The following is an 18,246-nucleotide window of genomic DNA, read 5'->3' as shown; positions in this document are numbered from 1 at the left end:
TTGAAAACTACGTTTTCACATGCAGAGATAATTTTGGTCAAATCGTTGTTAAAGCCGGCACTTATATATGCTGACATTTTAGAATAGTATCCAAAGTAATGTCAGTCCAAACAACATATTCAAATCATTCTGCTTCAAGCAGTAGACCTTATTTTTTAATTTAAATTTCGTTATTTTCAATATCTATATGTTTAGATTAAACACAATGTCTTGCCACGATGAAAGTCATTTTCTACAAAAATTGTTTTCCATATAAATATTCTCCTATAACATGTTTTCAAGTGTTTAATTGGTGAATGAAAACTAATTCCTTAATAATATTAACAAATCGTATAATATTTTGATGAAAATTTGTCTATAAAAGATTCATAATATGTCCAAGTGTTGGTTGTGGAGCAAATGATACATGAAAGTAAAAGCCAAGATAATTGTAGGGAAAATGACTTCAGTCCTTTCTTTCCCTTTTGATGAAAAATATTTCCTGATAACCATACACCATAAAATAAATGTCTCATGGAAAACATTAACTTTCAAAAAATGACTTCTGTCATACCAGCACAAAAATTGACCTATACAGTTAGTGGAATTTGAGGAAAGAATATCACTGAGGCGGGATCATAGTATTTCCTCAAGTATTTAACAAAAAAAAGTGAGAGAGAGAAGAAAATGAGCTATTCGCGGTACTGAAACTAAGATGACTAGATTACTTCATTGAAAAAATTATAGAGACCTGTTTTCATGGTCGTAAACGTCTTTGTCTGTTAGTTTCTGCACAAGTGACACTGGAACCAAGCAAAAATCTCTTCTTTGTACATCAATTTCTTCCACCCTGCTATTCTGTTTACTTCATTCATAAATAATTCGCAAGGGAAATAACAATGACTTATGAATTATATCAGAAGATTAAACCAATTTTTACCTGTGAGCGAAAAAGGGAACTACTGTTGCTTCCCGTGTTACACAAGTCCTGCAGACACGTGAGTGAATCATGGAATGCACCCCCAAAAAACAAGAAACAAGAAAAACGCCTTTTTTACTTCAATGCAGTGAAACTGGTTCGAACCTGAATCTGATCTTTAAGAGCCTTGATAGAGTTATAAGTCTCACGGAGGACTGAAGCTGTGCCAACCTGCAATAGAATAACCTCTTTTTGAGCATTGGCTATACAACGTAATTAGAGAAAATGGTGAAGCTGGTCAGTCACGAAAAACTTAAGTATGCGCCTCACACAACTAGGGATAGTTGCGTGAGGCACCATTGTCTCACAAAAAAGTAGACCCACGTCTTACACTTTTGGGCCCACATTTTTGTGAGACAAAAAGGTGCCTCATACAACTAGTGTCAGTTGTCTGAGACACACAATAAAATATACTGCCAGTCACCAAAAATATATAAACGTTGAATGTTGCTTCTGGCAATTAATTACATTGCCATGAGGAGAAACTAGCTTTTGCAGAGCTACAATCTTGTCCGTTATGCCTTTCTGTTTCTTCTTTTTCCTCACAGGCACCTGCAACACAAGCAAGAACAACACCCTTCAGGAACTACTTAATTTGAGCTGCTGATAATGCCTCTTATCATCACGAATAATACAGGAAAAAGAGGAACTGTATAAGTGAACTGTAGATTTTCTTTTGATAGACAAGACTCAAAAGTGTACATTATTAAAAAATAAATTTACATGAGACCGCCAACGTGGGGATACTTCCTCCATTTGATTGCCCAAAAATATATTTCCGTATAAGCTACTTGCGAAAAAAGATCTCCTAGTTTGTCTTAGTTTCCTCTTACCTGTGAGATGTTCTTTCTCCTTAGGTGAACATAAATCTCTGATTCACAAACAATGGATGAAACAGTCTGAAAATGTTAGCAAAAGGGCATATCCAATCATGGTTCTAGATGAGAAGTATCTAAGTGTGGCATATCCAATCATGGATCTAGATGAGAAGTATCTAAGTGTTAGTTCTGTAATCAATAATTGACTGGCACTATCAATCCACTAAAACACTATTTAAAAGGCAGCGTATCACTTGTCCCAATGTTCTGTAGGATGTAACTGAATAATGCAAGGCATTGAAAAATATTCTCAAAAATATAAGAAACAAATGATACCTCGGAAGAAATACAAATTGCTGCATCCGGAGTTAGTGGTATAGTTAATGATATGTTCTCTCGTCTTTTGATACTTTAGCACCAAAACATACAGGTCCCAAGGATAACTTTTTCTGGTTCAAGTTCAGCAAACTACTTGAATAAGTAGGGAATGAAGGCAATTTGTGAGTTAATTGATCAATTTTTCTTCTCAAGTGGTATTTGTCTGAATGACAGGCCAATAAATGCCTGAATGGATGAACTGAAACTAGCTTACTTAAAGAGGAGGTTCCAACATTTAACATAATATTAGAAGAATATAGAAGGTCTTGGATATAAGATATAGTTAATGTTATGTCAAGATCGTTGGACAAACGACAAACGTAAATGTTTCATCAACTTTCGATTGCAGTCCCTAAGTGCCTTTATTTGGTGGTAGTGTAATTAGGAGAAGTGGATAGCTATTAATGCAAGAAGAGAATGGTAAAGAAAGTTGACAATAAAAGATGAATAATTACAATATGGTTCTATTTTATTAATGTTAAGAAAACCGATAGTGGAAACTCGATCTCATATCTATTGGACATGATATTGATATTGGTCTCACCAAAAGACGAGCAAGTTGAAATTTCATCAATCTATACTTACAAAAGAAAAAGAAGTGGCCAAGTTCATTTATGAACATCCTTGTTAGTTTTGGTCGTTACCAATTTCAAAAAAAACATCCTTGTTAGTTTTGATGATATTTTTCACAAATAATCACGAGCTTCTTTGTCCTACCGTCACTCTTTGCCACATAAAAGAGTACTATAAGATGGGGGTTGAGAAGTAAAATTTTGGGGAAAATGACTGAAATCCAGAATGAGTTGAAAAATAGGTAAAGGTGACGGTCAATCTTCTATTGGATCCATTATGGATGACTCTCCTATGTTGATCAATCTTTCAGCTCTTGGTGAGAAAGATTGAAGGTGGAAGATGGCAAAAGGCACAATGTGCTATACAATATCTTTTTGATGACAAAAAAAATTGGGTAGATCAGCCAAAGAGGATAGCCTTAACCGGATGTGTCTGATAACAGGTAAAGCCTGAAGGCTGTTCCCGTCCCTGTCGGGGGGGTGCCAACCATCCCTCCTTTCTACTCCTTTTTTTTTATAAAGAGAAAAAAGGGAAGTGATTGATACTCTGATCGGTTATTGCATTCATGTACGTTAATTATGATTTTCATTCTATAAATGCTGGAAAGATTTTGTATGTACATACAAAATCTTTCCAGCATTTAGAAAAATCCAAATGGGTATACTATAGAAGACCAAATGGGTAGGAACTAAGGCTAATGTTGTATGGGTGGAATGCGTGAGCCTACTAGGAGAGATAGGATTAGAAATGAAGATATTCGAGACAATGTGGGAGTGGCCGCGGTGGATGATAAGATGCGGGAAGCGAGGCTGAGATGATTCAAACATGTGCAGAGGAGAGGAGAGCCACAGATGCCCGGTGCGGAGGTGTGAGACATTGGCTATGGACGGTTTCAAGAAAGGTAGAGGTGGGCCAAAGAAATATTGGGGAGAGGTGATCAGACAGGACATGGTGAAGGTCCAGCTTACCGAGGACATGACCTTAGATAGGAGGCTATAGAGGACACGGATTAGGGTAGTAGATAGTTGTGTGTTGTCCTACTCATTCGTTCATACTAGTAGTCGTATTGTTACTTTTATAGTTTCTTGTCCTTCGATTTCTGCTACTTTCTGTTGTTTCTTGTATCTCGATTATTGTGTTGATTTGTAAAAGCTATTGCCTTTTTTCATATTGTCTATCATGCTTCTATAGTATTTTGCCATGACATTTTATACTGCTTTGAGTTGTTTGTTCTTGTGCGGAGGGTCTACCAGAAACAACCTCTCTACCTCCCAAGGTAGAGGTAAGGTCTGCGTACACTCTACCCTCCCCAGACCCCACTTTGTGGGATTACACTGCGTATGTTGTTGTGACGTACATGAATGCAATAATTGATCAGAGTATTATCATCGTACATGAATGCAATAATTGATCAGAGTATTATCATCGTACATGAATGCAATAATTGATCAGAGTATTATCAATCACTTCTTTTTTTCTCTTAAAATCTGCTTCAAGAAGGTGGGGAGGCCAAAAAATGTCATCCATATTATGCAGGAAGGCTCACATTTTTTGCTTATTATTCTCTTGCATTTTAAAATCCGCCTTACTCACCATTATGTATCTTTTATACCCTTCACCTTCGAAGTGAATTCGAACACTGACACAAGGATTTTCATTCCTTTTCCCTAACCAGTAGGGCGGAACTACCTTAATACTTCATAAAGTACGTTTCCTTTATCAGGGTGATTATAATGTTAAATCTTGCTTAAAATGGCTATATATCAAAGGGATTGATACTATTACTCGGGTTGGTCCGGTTATATTGGAGGTTAAAACTGCCACCGGAGCTTAGTTTGTTTGCTTGGAAGTGCTTAAACTAATACTCTGCCTACCTTATTTGGGTTATCTAAAGGGGGAATTAATATGACAATGCCATTTATGTGACTATCTTTTCTGGAACGTTAATACATCCTCTACCAAGTTGCATGCAGCAATACTCTAGCTTAGGATTTGATTTTTTCACTAGAAAATGGATAAAACATGCCCCTTACATGGAAAACATCGAACTTAGTCATCACAAGTTATATCCAGTATCTTGTGTTTTCAGGAGGAACGCAAACCAGACCACTTGGCTTTTTTCTGTCTATTCAGGAGAATTTACTTCTCTTAGGACTAGAAACTCATAAAATCTGGGGAACCCAGAGGAAAAAAATGGTAGAAGCAGAGGCAGCAGGATGGTGATACTAATGGACAAGGCAAAATTACGGAAGCAAAGAAAAGCTTTACAACCGCAGTGGCAGAGGAAGCTAAAGCATTAGCATAGTGGGCAACAAAGCCAAAGATCCAAATTCTGATTCAGCTAAAATCCTACTCTGGAACTGGAAGATACTTGGTCAATAGTAAAATACCATTAATTTTTGTTTCTACCTTCGAAGTGGTCTTGAAAGAAGGTTCAGTTAGTTCACATGCTCGCAAGACTAGATTTTTTAGATGACCGGTCTGGATAAGATTGGCATGTATGAAGAACATAAAATTGTAAGTACTTAATACGCATAACAGATGGTTACTGATGCTAATGATTCAGCATACTTCCTACGTTAAGGGTCTTTCTATTTTTAGCCAACTAGACTTCTTGGTTGAGCATGAGGCTCTCATAATGGAGGTCTCAGGTTCGAAACACCATGCCTACGAAAGTAGAGGATTTGCCTTCTGAGTCAAGCTCATTGCACAAGGCTTGCCTAGTGTGGGTTATCTCTCCTGTGTGGTTTGCGGACTATTACACAGGAGCGGGATTTACCCTGTGCGCACCCGAAGGGTAGCGGCTGCGGGTTCCCTTATCATTACAAAAAATACTTGTACTTTGGGTTTAGGCCCATGTTCATAAGATCCTGTAAATACTAATTGTCGTGTAATTTTTCTAAGTTCATATGAATGAAGATGGGAAAACCCTTGTGAGGTTGTAGGGTATCTAGTTCTACTTGTAGACTCATAGTTCTTCTAATTAAGGTATATTTAGTGGTAATTTCTTTCTTATTTAGCTTTAATGATTTAAGTTGTTTATTGGAATTCAAGACTCCAAAAAAGAAGCTCAAGCTATTGCTACAAATCAATAGGATGAAAAGCCAAATTCTCTAAAGTGAAAAATCAGCTCCAGAAAGGTTCAGGATCATGAGATAGTACACTTGCACATTTCAAAACTTACTTCTCCAGGAATAGATGAAATCATGCTTTGGTAGTGTCAAGGTACAACAAATTAAGCATGCTTAGACACAATCATAGCATCAGAAACATGGTATAATGCGAGAAATAAACATTCATGTGAAACCTAAACCATTATGCCAGAAATAAACATTCATGTGAAACCTAAACCAAGGAACGGATAATATTCCAATAATAAATTCAGACAGATAGATAGTTGGAGCAGATACAGCTGTCTTACTCATGAACCCTAAAAAATATAGAGCAGGGCGGAGAAGGGAGTTGCGTACCCAGATATTTCCCCAAAGCTTCCTCTCCAAAGGTTAAATTTGGTTAGACCTCTGTTACTGCCCTCTGATAGCTTTCTTTTCCACTCTGCTTTTTCCATATTTCTAAAAAGGAAGTTTCTACACTAACCGATACAAGAGCTGACCCACAAATACACACGCAAATCCACTTTCACTATCAATACTTCAGTCATCATCGGACAGACAAACAACGCCACTTACATTAGTAGCTGTCTCTGAAGAGAGAGAACCTCTCTGTACACTGCCCATTGAATGAAAATCAGATAGATCTAATGAACCAAAGTTGCAGCCAACATCTGGTAAAGGTGGCATAAAACTAGGCCTGTGTGCATGAGATCGATTCTCCATTGCTTGAAGCAATTCCCGTGCTGAGAGAGATGGATTCTGTATAGCAGGCAGTCCTCCACGTCCATGGTCCAATGACATATTCCCAGAATTAGAAAGATTTACAGGTACTTGTTGCACTATGGGTAGTTGCACTTGATTTTGTAATGTTGATTGTAGAGATGCAAGCTGCGGAAGTGAAGGTGATGATGCAGTTACGTAAACAGGTCGTGGATGACCTGGCATGCCATTTGGAAGGATTGATGAACTGCTAACAGGGATCGATGCGGGTCCCTTGAAACGCTGAAGATGAGGGGCTGGAGCACGAACTTCACCACCTAATCGATGATTACCCCTGGAAGGGGTAATTGCGCTAATGAAAGGCGGCCTGGTTACAGTTCCCGCAGAAAATGTTGTTGAACGAATAACAGCAGCAGGTTGGCTAGATAAAGATGAAACAGCAACAGATGCAGATCTTGATGTAGTCTCCCCTGAATGTACTGAACGATTAGCAACTGACGACGTTGAGACAGATGTCTGCTGGGCTCCCCCAGGTTGGCGAGCAGAGGACGAAGCACCGATTGGGGAAGATCTTAAACTCTGCTGCTGCCGTACCTGATGTAGATGTTGCATATAACCAGGAGGCGCAACTGGAACAAAACAAAATTTCATTGCTTAAAGAAAAGATAGATACTAAAATCAAGTTTTTCATGTCATGCTGATTGCTGAAAATTATACATGTGATGCACAATCCTTATAACCAAGTACACTGGTATACTATATAAGCAAATGGTATAGGCATATCTCAGGCACTAAAACAATACAACTTTTGGTAGGAGGTAAAATTTATCCTGATAAATTTAAAGTTTTGGGTTGTAGTTTGAGAATCCCAGGGTGGGATATCTCTGCAAGATATTTTAGAATCTAAAAGATGGTTCAAGACATTAAGCCTGACAGGTAGAGATCATGGTTCAGTCTAGGGGTGGCAAACTTTGCCCATGAAAACATGACCATAGAATTAGGTTCAAAAAAAAACAACCCGCCCATGGTTCATTAGGGGTCAAACTTTGCCCATGAAAAACATGAACACCCCCCCCCCCCCCCAGTTTAGCCCAACCCATTTCAGTCCATCAAAAAAAATTGGACTGATATGTAGGCCAAATTGACCCATGAGGAATCTTGTCAAAATATTTTCAAAAAGACATTTTTTATTTGATTTGTTATATATAGCCATATATTTTAAAAAAAAAAAAAATAGTTTTATTAGGTACTAAAAAATTATAAAAGAACCAAAGAAATTAAAACTTAGTAAGAATTAGACGGGTTGGGTTAAGACCCACTTTTTACCCATTTCAGCCCAATCCATTTCAACCCAAGTAACTTTTGTGCGGGTTATTAACTCATCCCATTTTGACCCGCCCAAATTCAGCCCAACACGCCCATTTGACACACTTAGTTCAGTCCAAGAATGGGACTTACTCAAAAGATTTAGGTACTGGATATGTTGAACAATATGTGTTACCTTTAGGGGCCACTAGAAATGTTGAAGTCAACAACACAGTTGCCCCATGTCATATTTAATGTCGGTAAACAGGAAATATCAACTAATGTTTAGGAACACATAACCAAAAATACTTAAATACCTTGTTGTAAACCTGGAAACCCAGGAAAGTTGGCATCCATGCATGTAAATCTGAAGGAATCAGCCAGAGCTTTATTCATGAGAATTTTGTGCTGATTCATATCAAGCTCCTTCTTCTTCAAAACATATGCTGCCTCAGCCTCCAGAAGCTTTACTTCATATTTCTGACGAATTGGTGCTATAACCTCCTCTATCTCCTTCTTGCACTCGGATCTCAAATGCAATTTCTGTTCAAAGAGAGGAAAACAAGTTAACAAAATGATGCGTGGAGTCCTGAGTGTATATATAATCATGAAGGATATTGGACACGAACCATATCCTCAAGGCCCTTTGTCACTTGTTCTTTTTCTTTATGTATTCTTTCCCATTCCATATGAAGAGGGTCAGCTTGGAAAGGAAAGGCTAAATTTTGAGTGGCCATCTGATGGGCAGGACGCACTGGCATGTTGCTAGATCCCTGAATAAAGGCAAAATTAGCTTGACTGGGAAGTTCAGCAGAACCCTGAACCACTGGAAACACAGTTTGAGTTTTCCGAGAACATGCACGCGGATCCGAAATGGATTGAGGATGCACTCTGCTGACTTCTGGTAAGATAGGTTGATTGCTGGTAACCCTTATGTCTGCCAGAACAGATGCACAAGGCTCCAGATTTTCCCCAGCTGGAGAAACAGCTTGATGTAAAGGTTCTGCTGGGGAGGATCCAGAGATTGGAATAGAGTTTCTTTCATCATGGGTTTGAGGTCCACACTCCCTGTGAGTATGGTGAGTGGCAATGGGAACACCATCACCTACTGTGAGCTGTTTCTCAAAACTGCCAGCTAAAATTGCTTCAGTTTGTGTTCCAATCTGGTTTTCACTAAGTGGCATATTGTTATCATGTGTTCCAAGATCTTCTGAAGACCGGGAACATTCATCTAAGTTTACCTGATCCAGTGGAAGTGAAAAACTATCAATAATAAATCAGTCTGGCTATATCCATAACTCAATAACAACAACATACCAAGTGTGATCCCACAAGTGGGGTCTGGGGAGGGTGGAGTGTATGCAGACCTTACCCCTACCTGAGGTAGAGAGATAGTTTCCGATAGACCCTCGGCTCAAGAAAAGCATTTTCGAAAAAAGGTTTGACAAACACAAGGGTAAAAAATAAAGTTGTGATGAAAACATCGAAGAAAAGAAAAGTATTGAAAGATCCTTCATCAAAAAAAATAAAAAAGTATTGACAGATATAGTAAAGATAACCAAAGTAAAAGAAACAACAATAGTAATAAATTGAAGAATACGATAACGATAGAATACTATTCATAACACTGATAAGAACAAGAGGGAGCAATTAAGGTGCTCTAAACTAGAACTCTGCTCTCCCACAGAAAAGAGAGAAATCGCTCGACTGCCTACTAACCTTCTATCCTAATACTAGACCTACATGCTCTCTTATTTAGGGTCATGTCCTCGATGAACTGGAGATGTGCTTGCACAACATGTACACGATTGTTGGCAGATATAAGTGAAAGGCGCCTGAGATAACACTAACTTAAAGGCGCCTGAGATAACACTAACTTACTTCACTGTTATGGAATATCCTCTATTTCAGACATTTTAACTTGCCCAGATAAACCCTTAAACTACTTGTGTCCAGATTTAGAACCTAAACAGACAACAGAATGAGCTAACACATGCATCATATAAACGTGCAAAACAAAAGCAAACATACTGGAGTTTGCGGCAAAGAACTAGCATCATCTGAAGAAGGGACTGCTGCTACACAAGGCAAGTCTGGTGGCAATTCCTCTGGAGTTCTTTGGTTTCCGTCAATGGAATTAACTTCGTCTCTCTGGTTTCCAACAGAACTATTTTCCAGCATATTATTTTCTGTAACCAATTCTTTAATAGTGTTATTTACTTCAGAAGTTTTATCAGGTCCAACAGCTTCATTAGGGGCAACTTCAGCTATTTCCAAACAGTCTCTACTTCTCTTGTCCAATGCAACTTCACCAGTATGTTCTTTGGGAGGCAGAGGAACCTTGCATGCTATTTCCTCTTCATTGCCACCTGAATTACCTGCTTCATAGGACTGCTTAACTGCAGAAACTGCTGCTCTCCCCATAGATGTGATCTCAGCTTGCTCTTCTGAAACTGAAGCTGCTAAAACATTAGTAGTTTGAACAGGAAGAACATGGCACACATCTGGAGAAGATGCAGGTGCATCAGATGCTTCCATGTCACCCCGCAACCCGGATACAGCATTTCCTGGACCATGTAACTCAACATAAAGTCCGCACACAGGGATAACAGTCTTAGGAATACTGTCAGAGACATTTAAATTTTCCTCATTCCTCATAGCAGAGTACTTAGCCTCAAGCTCTTTCAGTTGCTGGTCCTTTAGGCATGTGTGCTCTTCAATTTTCTTTGCAAACGTAATTTCTAATGCTTTTTGTCTATCATTTGTTGCTGCAGTCTCACCATGTATAGCGCGGAGAACAGCTATCTCCAGTCTGCACTCCTTCTCTAGCACTTCTTTTTTCTTCTCCCAGATTTTATGGAACTCCTCAATTTTCTCCTGTTCCTCTTGTTCCAGCATGGATATTCGTTTGCCATGTCCACGCTGAACCTCCTTAATGACCTTATCCCTAAGTTTTTCTGTAGGAGTCACACTGCCTTCTCCACCTAACTCTTTATCTTGTAACCTGTCTATGATATCAGTTTTCACAGCTTGTGATACGCTTCCCTTATATGGTTCTTCTCCAACAGATTTGAATGGTGATATAGAATATCTTGAAGAGCTTGAAGCATTACCATTTTGATCCAATTTCCGCAAAAACTTCTTCTTTAAGGAACGCATCTTCAGATATACATTATTTGCCTCTTCTTTAGTGCATCTGAACTGTAACTGCTGTTTTACGAGCAAGAATATATCGTCTTTGTCAATCTTTTCCTTTAAGATTGAAGCTGCGGTCCAAGACTGAAAAATTAAAGTAAATTAACATCAATGAGAACAGAACTATAGTAAAATTCACTAAATGAACATGTAAATTTAAGGCTACTTAAAGATATCTTAGGCTGCAAAGAGAGTCATGAACTGAGACAAATTCTTTTCCTCAAGCTCTCATAGACATGAACTACTTTACCATTAGAAAAAATTGAGCATGTTAAAACTTGTGACTTTCACAAGTGAACGATAATTTTTCTCTCTTTTCTTTTTCGTGAGAAAAGTTATGCCAGTATAAAAGCCCATTGTCGTGCAAAATAATACTTACTTTGTCCCAATTTATGTGGCGGTGTTTGGCTAGGCACAGAGTTTAAGAAAGAAAGATTTTTTAAACTTGTCGTCTAAAATAAGCCATAGATATTTGTGTGGCTATAAATCATCTCACTAGGGGTGAAATGAGAAGTTTAAAGTTACATTGTTTCTAAATAAGGAAGTATGACATTCTTTACGAGACAAACTAAAAAAGAAAGTATTGACACATAAATTGGGACAGAAGGAGCATTGGAATTAATCAATACCTACAGTTACTTGCATATACAACAACTACTCCTCAGTCCCAAACAAATTCGGTCGGGTATATGAATCCTCAATGACTATGTTTCCCATTTAAACTCATCTCAGGTCAAAAAACAACAATTTTACTACAACTAAGTCCCAAAAAAGTTGGGTCGGCAAACAAATTGACAAATAGATCAGTTTGAATGTTTTCTTTCAAGTTTGAAATTCTGTTGTAGCTAGATGAATAATAAAAAGATAGGCGAAATACGTTAGTGTATAATGGATAACATCATAACATTTCAGGTATTGTTTGAATACATTTGAACTTTTAGAAGTAATGTATAGAACAGGATGATACAAATCTTACCAAACATTTCGTACGTTCCAAAATGGCAAGTGTGAAGAGCAACCATTTATCAACATGAAGTGAAAATTTATTATAAATGACTGACAAATTGATCAGTTTGAATGTTTCCTATCAAGTTATAAACTTTTGGTTGAGCTAGAGATATAAAAAGGAAAAGCAGATAAATTAGTGATAGAGCCGAAACTCTTTGTTTAAAGTATTTCTTGAACTTATATTTCTTAAAGTAGTGACTAGTGAATTCTACAAATATTATTACTTGGAAAATCATAAAAATTCTCTTCAAATGTTCCAAAATGGACATTGTGTCAAAAATATTGGGACAGGAAAAGTTACAAATTATCAACACAAAGTAAAAAGTTATACATACAATTAAACATTTTAATCAGTTTTATGGTTTCCATATATTAGATATTTTAGTCTAAGCAGATGAATGGACACACCATCATTAATTTAAAATGAGGTATAATTATATAACGAAACAAGCTAGAAAGAGAAAAGACAGTTAAAGATCATCTGATCGTGACTTCAGGAACCCTTCAAGTAACAATTCTGCAGCCGAAAATTTAACAGTTGTCTCAACTTACATTTGTTACATATTTTCCAATGTAATGTGGTCACAACTCAAACACAAGGATGCATGAATGCTGATAACAAATAAAAAAAATTGAATACACATTAAGGGCCAATATGATATTCACCATTGAATGGATAAAATTATGATTTACATAACTAGTACTCCCTCCGGTCCAATTTTCTGTGACGGATTGGGCCCGAAGCTTAAGAAAAAAAGAAAAATATTTGAAACTTGTGCTTAAAAACAAACCATAGACATTTGTGTAGGTAAAAATCATCTCATTAAAGGTAAAATGCTAAGTTGCTCGGACTCTCCAAAAATGTTGCCGCGGCCGTGTCGGATCCTCCAAAATGAGAAAACACGCACCCGTGGGCATTTTTAAAGAGTCCAAGCAACATAGGTAAAATGAGAAGTTTAAAGTTAAAATGTTGCTAAATATAAAAAGTGTCATTCTTTTCAGCACAGACTAAAAAGGAAAGTGTGTCACATAATATAGAAAGGGAGTGTTACTGAAACATAAAAAGCACAGGCAAAGAGAAATTGGAAGTGGATGAGAAAAAGATACTAACCAGAGATATTTGGAAAGCCTGTAAAATAGTTTCAGGTTCCCTATTAACATGATGATTCTCCATAATATATTCCAGAAACTTTTCCGCTGTATGTTTGATAACTTCCTGCATTTAGATTTTAGAGCCATATCAACACGAAGGAAAAGACTGGGAGGTCATAACTAGGGTTGCCAATCCCTTGGTTATGAAAAAGGAGAACTTACAAGTTCGAAGTTGAGGGCAATCTTGCCAGAATACCTTTTATCATTTTCCTTTACAAACTTCACCAACATAACTTAAGTTTTTCTGATGAGGTTTCATACCCCCCCCCCCCCTCTCTCCTCCCACCCAATTTTACATATTTAAAAAAAAAAAAAAAAGAATGGGAAAGAGAAACGTAACAAACTATAGACGACATGAGGTTCCTCATGGCAGATTAGGAAGGGCAAGATAAGTTTCTTAAGAATGAGTTGTAAGCCAACACAAAAGGCTTTTCAGAAGCATCATCAAGGAACCTAAAGATCATAGGAGGACTAAAGGGCAGAAATACAACAGTAAAGGATCACCAAACTATTGTATAAGATTCATTTTCAGGTTAGGATGGTGCTGGCGCATTTTTAGACAGGACAGCCAAATAGAAATAACTTTCATTAAATAATAGAAGAATATTTGAGCTAATGGAAAACTAAGGGATGATAACTTTCATTCATGGAAAATATATACTGATTTAGGTAAGACAACCTCATCGACAGTTAATGAAGGAAGTTCTCAAATTGCAGCGCACTCAATTTTTTGGTCAACACAATATTACTCACTTAACCGGAAGCTGAAATAATTTAGTCTTTTTTATGTGAAATAATTTCAAGAAGTGGATGGTACAGGGCTTTAAGGAAAGAGTTACAACAGCAAACACGATCTTTCCAGTACGTTTCTCCTAAATGTTCTATTACTCAGACAATTTGGTTAAACCACTAACAAGGCTCTAGTAAACGCCCAAGGTAAGTTAACCAGGACCTGAACACCCTCGCTACATTTCCCAGAGTACACGCATTTTACACCACTTTTTACACATGATATTAGCATCCCCTTCCATGGGAAACTGATAAAAATGAAAAAACAAAAAATTATAAGACATGTAATGTAAAAGTCAATACCGAAACTTTTATCACTCCAAAAAGTTTTGCTATCTCAGCTTTCAGATGGATATGGAGGGTTTTCTGCTCATTGCACAGCATTCTTCTTTCTTCAGGCTCAACCAGGTCTGCTTCATTCAACTGACTAGATTGAGATCTAGAACCATGCTCCCCATCAGTATCATCATCTTTACAAGCATCCGAACCTAACAAAGACATATTAGCAGTTGTTACTAAAAAGGTGCCGCATCTAGGAACAGCTAAATATACGGTGCAACAAATATAATAATAGGAGGATAGCCTATTGGAGATGGTTGACTCTAGAGATACATCCCTTTGACCAACGTTTCTTTAAAAAAGGAAAAGTGCAAAGAAGTGACAAGTTCCATGAGGCGTGAAGAAGTGATAAGTGAAGCGCACAATTTACTGAATACAATAGTTCTGAACTTTTCACATTTTGCATAAACAATGATAATCATAAATGCATTGAGTTTTTATATTAGTCAAATTGCAAACTTCGGCATTCAATATTAATCTAACTCTTCAATGAAGCTCCATTAAAGTATAATTTCAGCAGGGCCATCGAAAGATAAATTACAGTCACAATTAATTTTAAGCCATCAGCTAACCAACGATAAAGAGAATTAATTCGCAGCACGATTTAATATTTGATTACTTTAGTTATTTGTACTAAGAGAGGAGGAGAGAAGCAAAGAGAAAACAAGAATTAATAGCGGAAGAAAAGAACTTGCATGCAAAGGAAAAAAGAGTCAGTTATTTCACCAAAAAGAAGAAAGAAGTAAACAAAAAAGTATAAATATTACTAGTATTTAGTAGAATATTTCTAATATTGGAGCGTGCTAACGGGTCAACTAGCCCATCTTACTTCAAGTTTGAGAATATGTGGTTGCAACATGAATCTACTGAGAAAGACCTGCCAGACGAAAATATGGAAGAAACAATGTGATGATTCATACACAGTACCATTTCTCTCTTTATCAAAAAGAGAATAACGTTTTCTCCATATATAACATTGCATACAACTAGTTTACAGGAAGATGAAATATTTTAGAAGTAGAAACAACCTAAGAAGAACAATTTCAACAGCTTGACATGGTTATGGGATAGTTTATGCTACTATAGTACAGCAACTGATTACTGAAGAAGTGGATCATGTGCTATGTCTCTTACTACAATAAAAAAGGAGAAGGAAAACAGAAATAAGAAAATGAAAACTTCAAGAGAACAATTGGCATACCTGATGCAGTACCTCCTTTCTTTTGTTTTTTGAATGATAACCTGAAAGTTCTGCCATCCATTCTTTTCCTTTTTAAATCACCAGGTGCTGTGATATTCTTCTTGCTAGTGCTAACACTTTCAGATTCCATTGTCAGCTTCTTCACAATCTTCTCTCGTTTCTCCTCCTTTATACTAGAAGAATTGGATTCGCTGCCTAAGGACCTTGATGAAGTAGAGCACCTTTCAGACCTTCTTAAAGGGCTCGGAGTATTCTGCTGTTGAAGTCCCCCAGACTTCCTCTTGGCAGGAGACATGGAGGATGGGGTCCGCTTCTCAAGGCGCTCAGACTTCCTTTTACTTGCAGAGCTTATATCAATTTGTTTCGATGAGGTTTCCTTAACTGAGGACCTTGTGGATCTATCTGTCTTTCCCATGTCACGACTTGATGATCCTTTACTAACCAGTTTGTTCTTTGAGTTATTACTGCCGTTATCCTTATTTTTGCTCCCAGATCCAGCATCCTTAGCCATCTTCAGCTGTGATAAATAAACCTCGAATTACCTCAGACGATTCTAACTATTCCAAGTACTCAAGAATGCAATAATCAGATGCCAAAAAAAAAAAAAGACAATGTTCCCTGACAAGTGACAACAATAGAAGCTTAAAATAGAAGGGTGCCAGATTAAAGTGCCTGTTTTAACAGAATCCAGTAAATGGAAATTATCCTGGAAACCATTTCATTGACTTGGAAGCAGTTTACCAGTTTACCCTCCCACCAACCCCGACCCAAAATTCAGCTACATGTCCTATCCCTCAAAACAATTACAGCTAGTTAATTCCTACATGCAAATCGGTGTTCCAACAAATACTATCACAAAAAATACTATCTTGAACCAAATTTCAAAAGAATCCCTCACGTATCAATATTCAACATCAAGGCTTGCTTATCCCTAAAGCCCAATTGCCTGCTTGTAAGCTCTGAAAGGATTTACTCAAAAATTACAACAGAACGCATAATAAGTTTAAGCAGCAGACATGAGGGTACAGCATCACTCTTTTTCTTTTTCTTTTCTTTTTTTTTTTTAACCAACATAGCTCACTGTTGAAAATGTTTAAGAAATTTTCCAAGTATGAACTATCACTTACTATCAAAAATCAACGCTTGTATATCAGTTTTGAAAAGAACTGGGACAAAACCAAAAAAAAAAAAAAAAAAAAAGGACCTTTCAGAGTCCATAATTTTAGTTCAAATTCAACAATCCAATTCATTCAAATGCTAATAAAATCAACCAAAATAGTGCAAAACATGCCACATTCAAATCCAAAAAATCACAAGTAACAACCTTGAATATTGTTAAAAGAAAAGATTTTACACAATGCATGCGGTCAGTAATAACAACGACATTGCTGTAAAACTTAAAAAACATCACATGAACAACAAAAAAAATTGTCCAACAACCTAAGATTTACAGTAATATACAAAAAAAAAACTTACTTTAAAACCCCCAAATCACTGTAATGTACTAAGAACTTGTTCACTGCTATGAAATAGCAGAAATTTTTTCCCTAATGAAAGTAGGGAAAACAAGTCTCACAAGCAGGTATTCCCCATTGATTGTCTCCTCCCCACCCCCGAACGCACCTCATTTTCAACCCCACCCGCTACGCCCCACCAGCTCCACTCCACCACCCACCACCCCCTACGCCCCACCACCCACCCCCACACCCACCCCACCTCACCCCCAACCCCCAATCCCCACTACCCACCCCCATAGTATTTGTCTAGATTATATAAAAAGTATAATATTTTTTGCTTACGCACCGAACACAAGAAAATAAGTAAGAAACCCACTTATTTTACGGAAAACATTTTACTTCATACCAAACACCCCCTAAGAGTGCATAATTTCAGTTCAAATTCAAGAATCCAGTTCCACTCAAACAAAAAAAGAAATATTACACAGATTACAACATGACAAATGCTAATAAAATCAACCAAAATATTGCAAAAAAAAACACAAGTAATTAACAACTAAATGTATGAAAAGATAACATTTTACACAATGCATGTGGTCAGCAACAGCAACATTGCTATAAAACTTAAAAAAACATCACATGAACAACAACAAAAAATTGTCCAACAATCTAAGATTTACACTAATAAACAAAAAAAGAAACTTACTTTAAAACCCCCAAATCACTGTAATGTACTAAGAACTTGTTTACTGCTATTATTAAATTTCACAAAATTTGTTCCCAAATTGATCTGATGAAACCCTAAAAATTGAAATTTTTTGAAACCCAAAAAGCGTTTCACTTTTGAAGCTACTTAATTTGGACTGTTGATAACTTGGGGAGTAGTTATTCCATGTTATATGGTACAGTGATATGATATGGACACGCTACTCAAAAAAAAAAAAAAAAAGGTTTAACTCCAATTTTTCCTTTTTATTACTCATTTGTTCTCCGGATCAAAAAAAAAAAACCCAAAACGTTCGGCACTATTTGGACTGTTACCTTCACCCTTTAATAAAATATTAACTTCTAAACAAAAATAGATAATTTAACTAAGTTACCCCTAATTAAATAAGCATTGGAATTTGATCATACAACACTTAACATGGGCAAATCTGAAAAAACAAGGTTAATTCTTTCTTGATTTGATAAGTGGACACTTTTTTTATCCGGAGGGAGTATTTGATATAAAAGGTTGGAG

The 18,246-nt window shown here is 36.9% G+C and overlaps 1 protein-coding gene, 1 long non-coding RNA gene and 1 other non-coding gene across 15 annotated transcripts; all 3 read right to left on the bottom strand.

Annotated features, from left to right (window-relative positions):
- Positions 1–428: 428 nt before the first annotated feature.
- On the bottom strand, positions 429–17,887 carry LOC132045248 (uncharacterized). 13 transcript variants are annotated; one of them, XM_059435803.1, is made up of 13 exons: positions 17,713–17,887; positions 15,550–16,066; positions 14,313–14,497; positions 13,180–13,284; positions 9,897–11,144; positions 8,495–9,106; positions 8,183–8,408; positions 6,417–7,189; positions 1,792–1,857; positions 1,427–1,510; positions 1,064–1,129; positions 920–967; positions 429–832 (listed from the first exon to the last, which is right to left on the bottom strand). In XM_059435803.1, the coding sequence occupies exons 2-13, from the start codon at positions 16,058–16,060 to the stop codon at positions 815–817; spliced, it is 3,942 nt and encodes a 1,313-aa protein (XP_059291786.1). In that variant the 5' UTR covers positions 16,061–16,066; positions 17,713–17,887; the 3' UTR covers positions 429–814. The 13 variants fall into 13 exon arrangements, 6 of the variants coding, with proteins under 6 accessions (XP_059291786.1, XP_059291787.1, XP_059291782.1 ...); XM_059435804.1 differs by having other exon boundaries at positions 429–829; XM_059435799.1 differs by having other exon boundaries at positions 429–837; positions 17,713–17,886.
- Positions 3,110–3,232, bottom strand: LOC132045268 (U6atac minor spliceosomal RNA). The gene has a single exon (XR_009412389.1). It is a non-coding gene; the product is annotated as a U6atac minor spliceosomal RNA (small nuclear RNA).
- LOC132045250 (uncharacterized) lies at positions 5,120–6,189 on the bottom strand. The gene is made up of 2 exons (XR_009412385.1): positions 6,073–6,189; positions 5,120–6,034 (listed from the first exon to the last, which is right to left on the bottom strand). It is a non-coding gene; the product is annotated as an uncharacterized LOC132045250 (long non-coding RNA).
- Positions 17,888–18,246: the final 359 nt, after the last annotated feature.

This window comes from Lycium ferocissimum, unplaced genomic scaffold, assembly GCF_029784015.1.
Source record: "Lycium ferocissimum isolate CSIRO_LF1 unplaced genomic scaffold, AGI_CSIRO_Lferr_CH_V1 ctg638, whole genome shotgun sequence".
Classification (NCBI taxonomy): domain Eukaryota; kingdom Viridiplantae; phylum Streptophyta; class Magnoliopsida; order Solanales; family Solanaceae; genus Lycium; species Lycium ferocissimum.
The sequence above is the reverse complement of the archived record's forward strand: the minus strand, read 5'-3'. Positions and strand labels throughout refer to the sequence as shown.

Bases quoted from the DNA above. Each gene is read 5' to 3' on its own strand.
- LOC132045248 (XM_059435799.1), bottom strand. From the start codon at position 16,060: ATGGCTAAGGATGCTGGATCTGGGAGCAAAAATAAGGATAACGGCAGT. The intron at 14,498-15,549 runs GTATGCCAATTG...TGTCTTTGTTAG, and splicing joins GAAAGGAGGTACTGCATCAG to GTTCGGATGCTTGTAAAGAT. The intron at 13,285-14,312 runs GTATTGACTTTT...ATCTAAATGCAG, and splicing joins TTGGAGTGATAAAAGTTTCG to GAAGTTATCAAACATACAGC.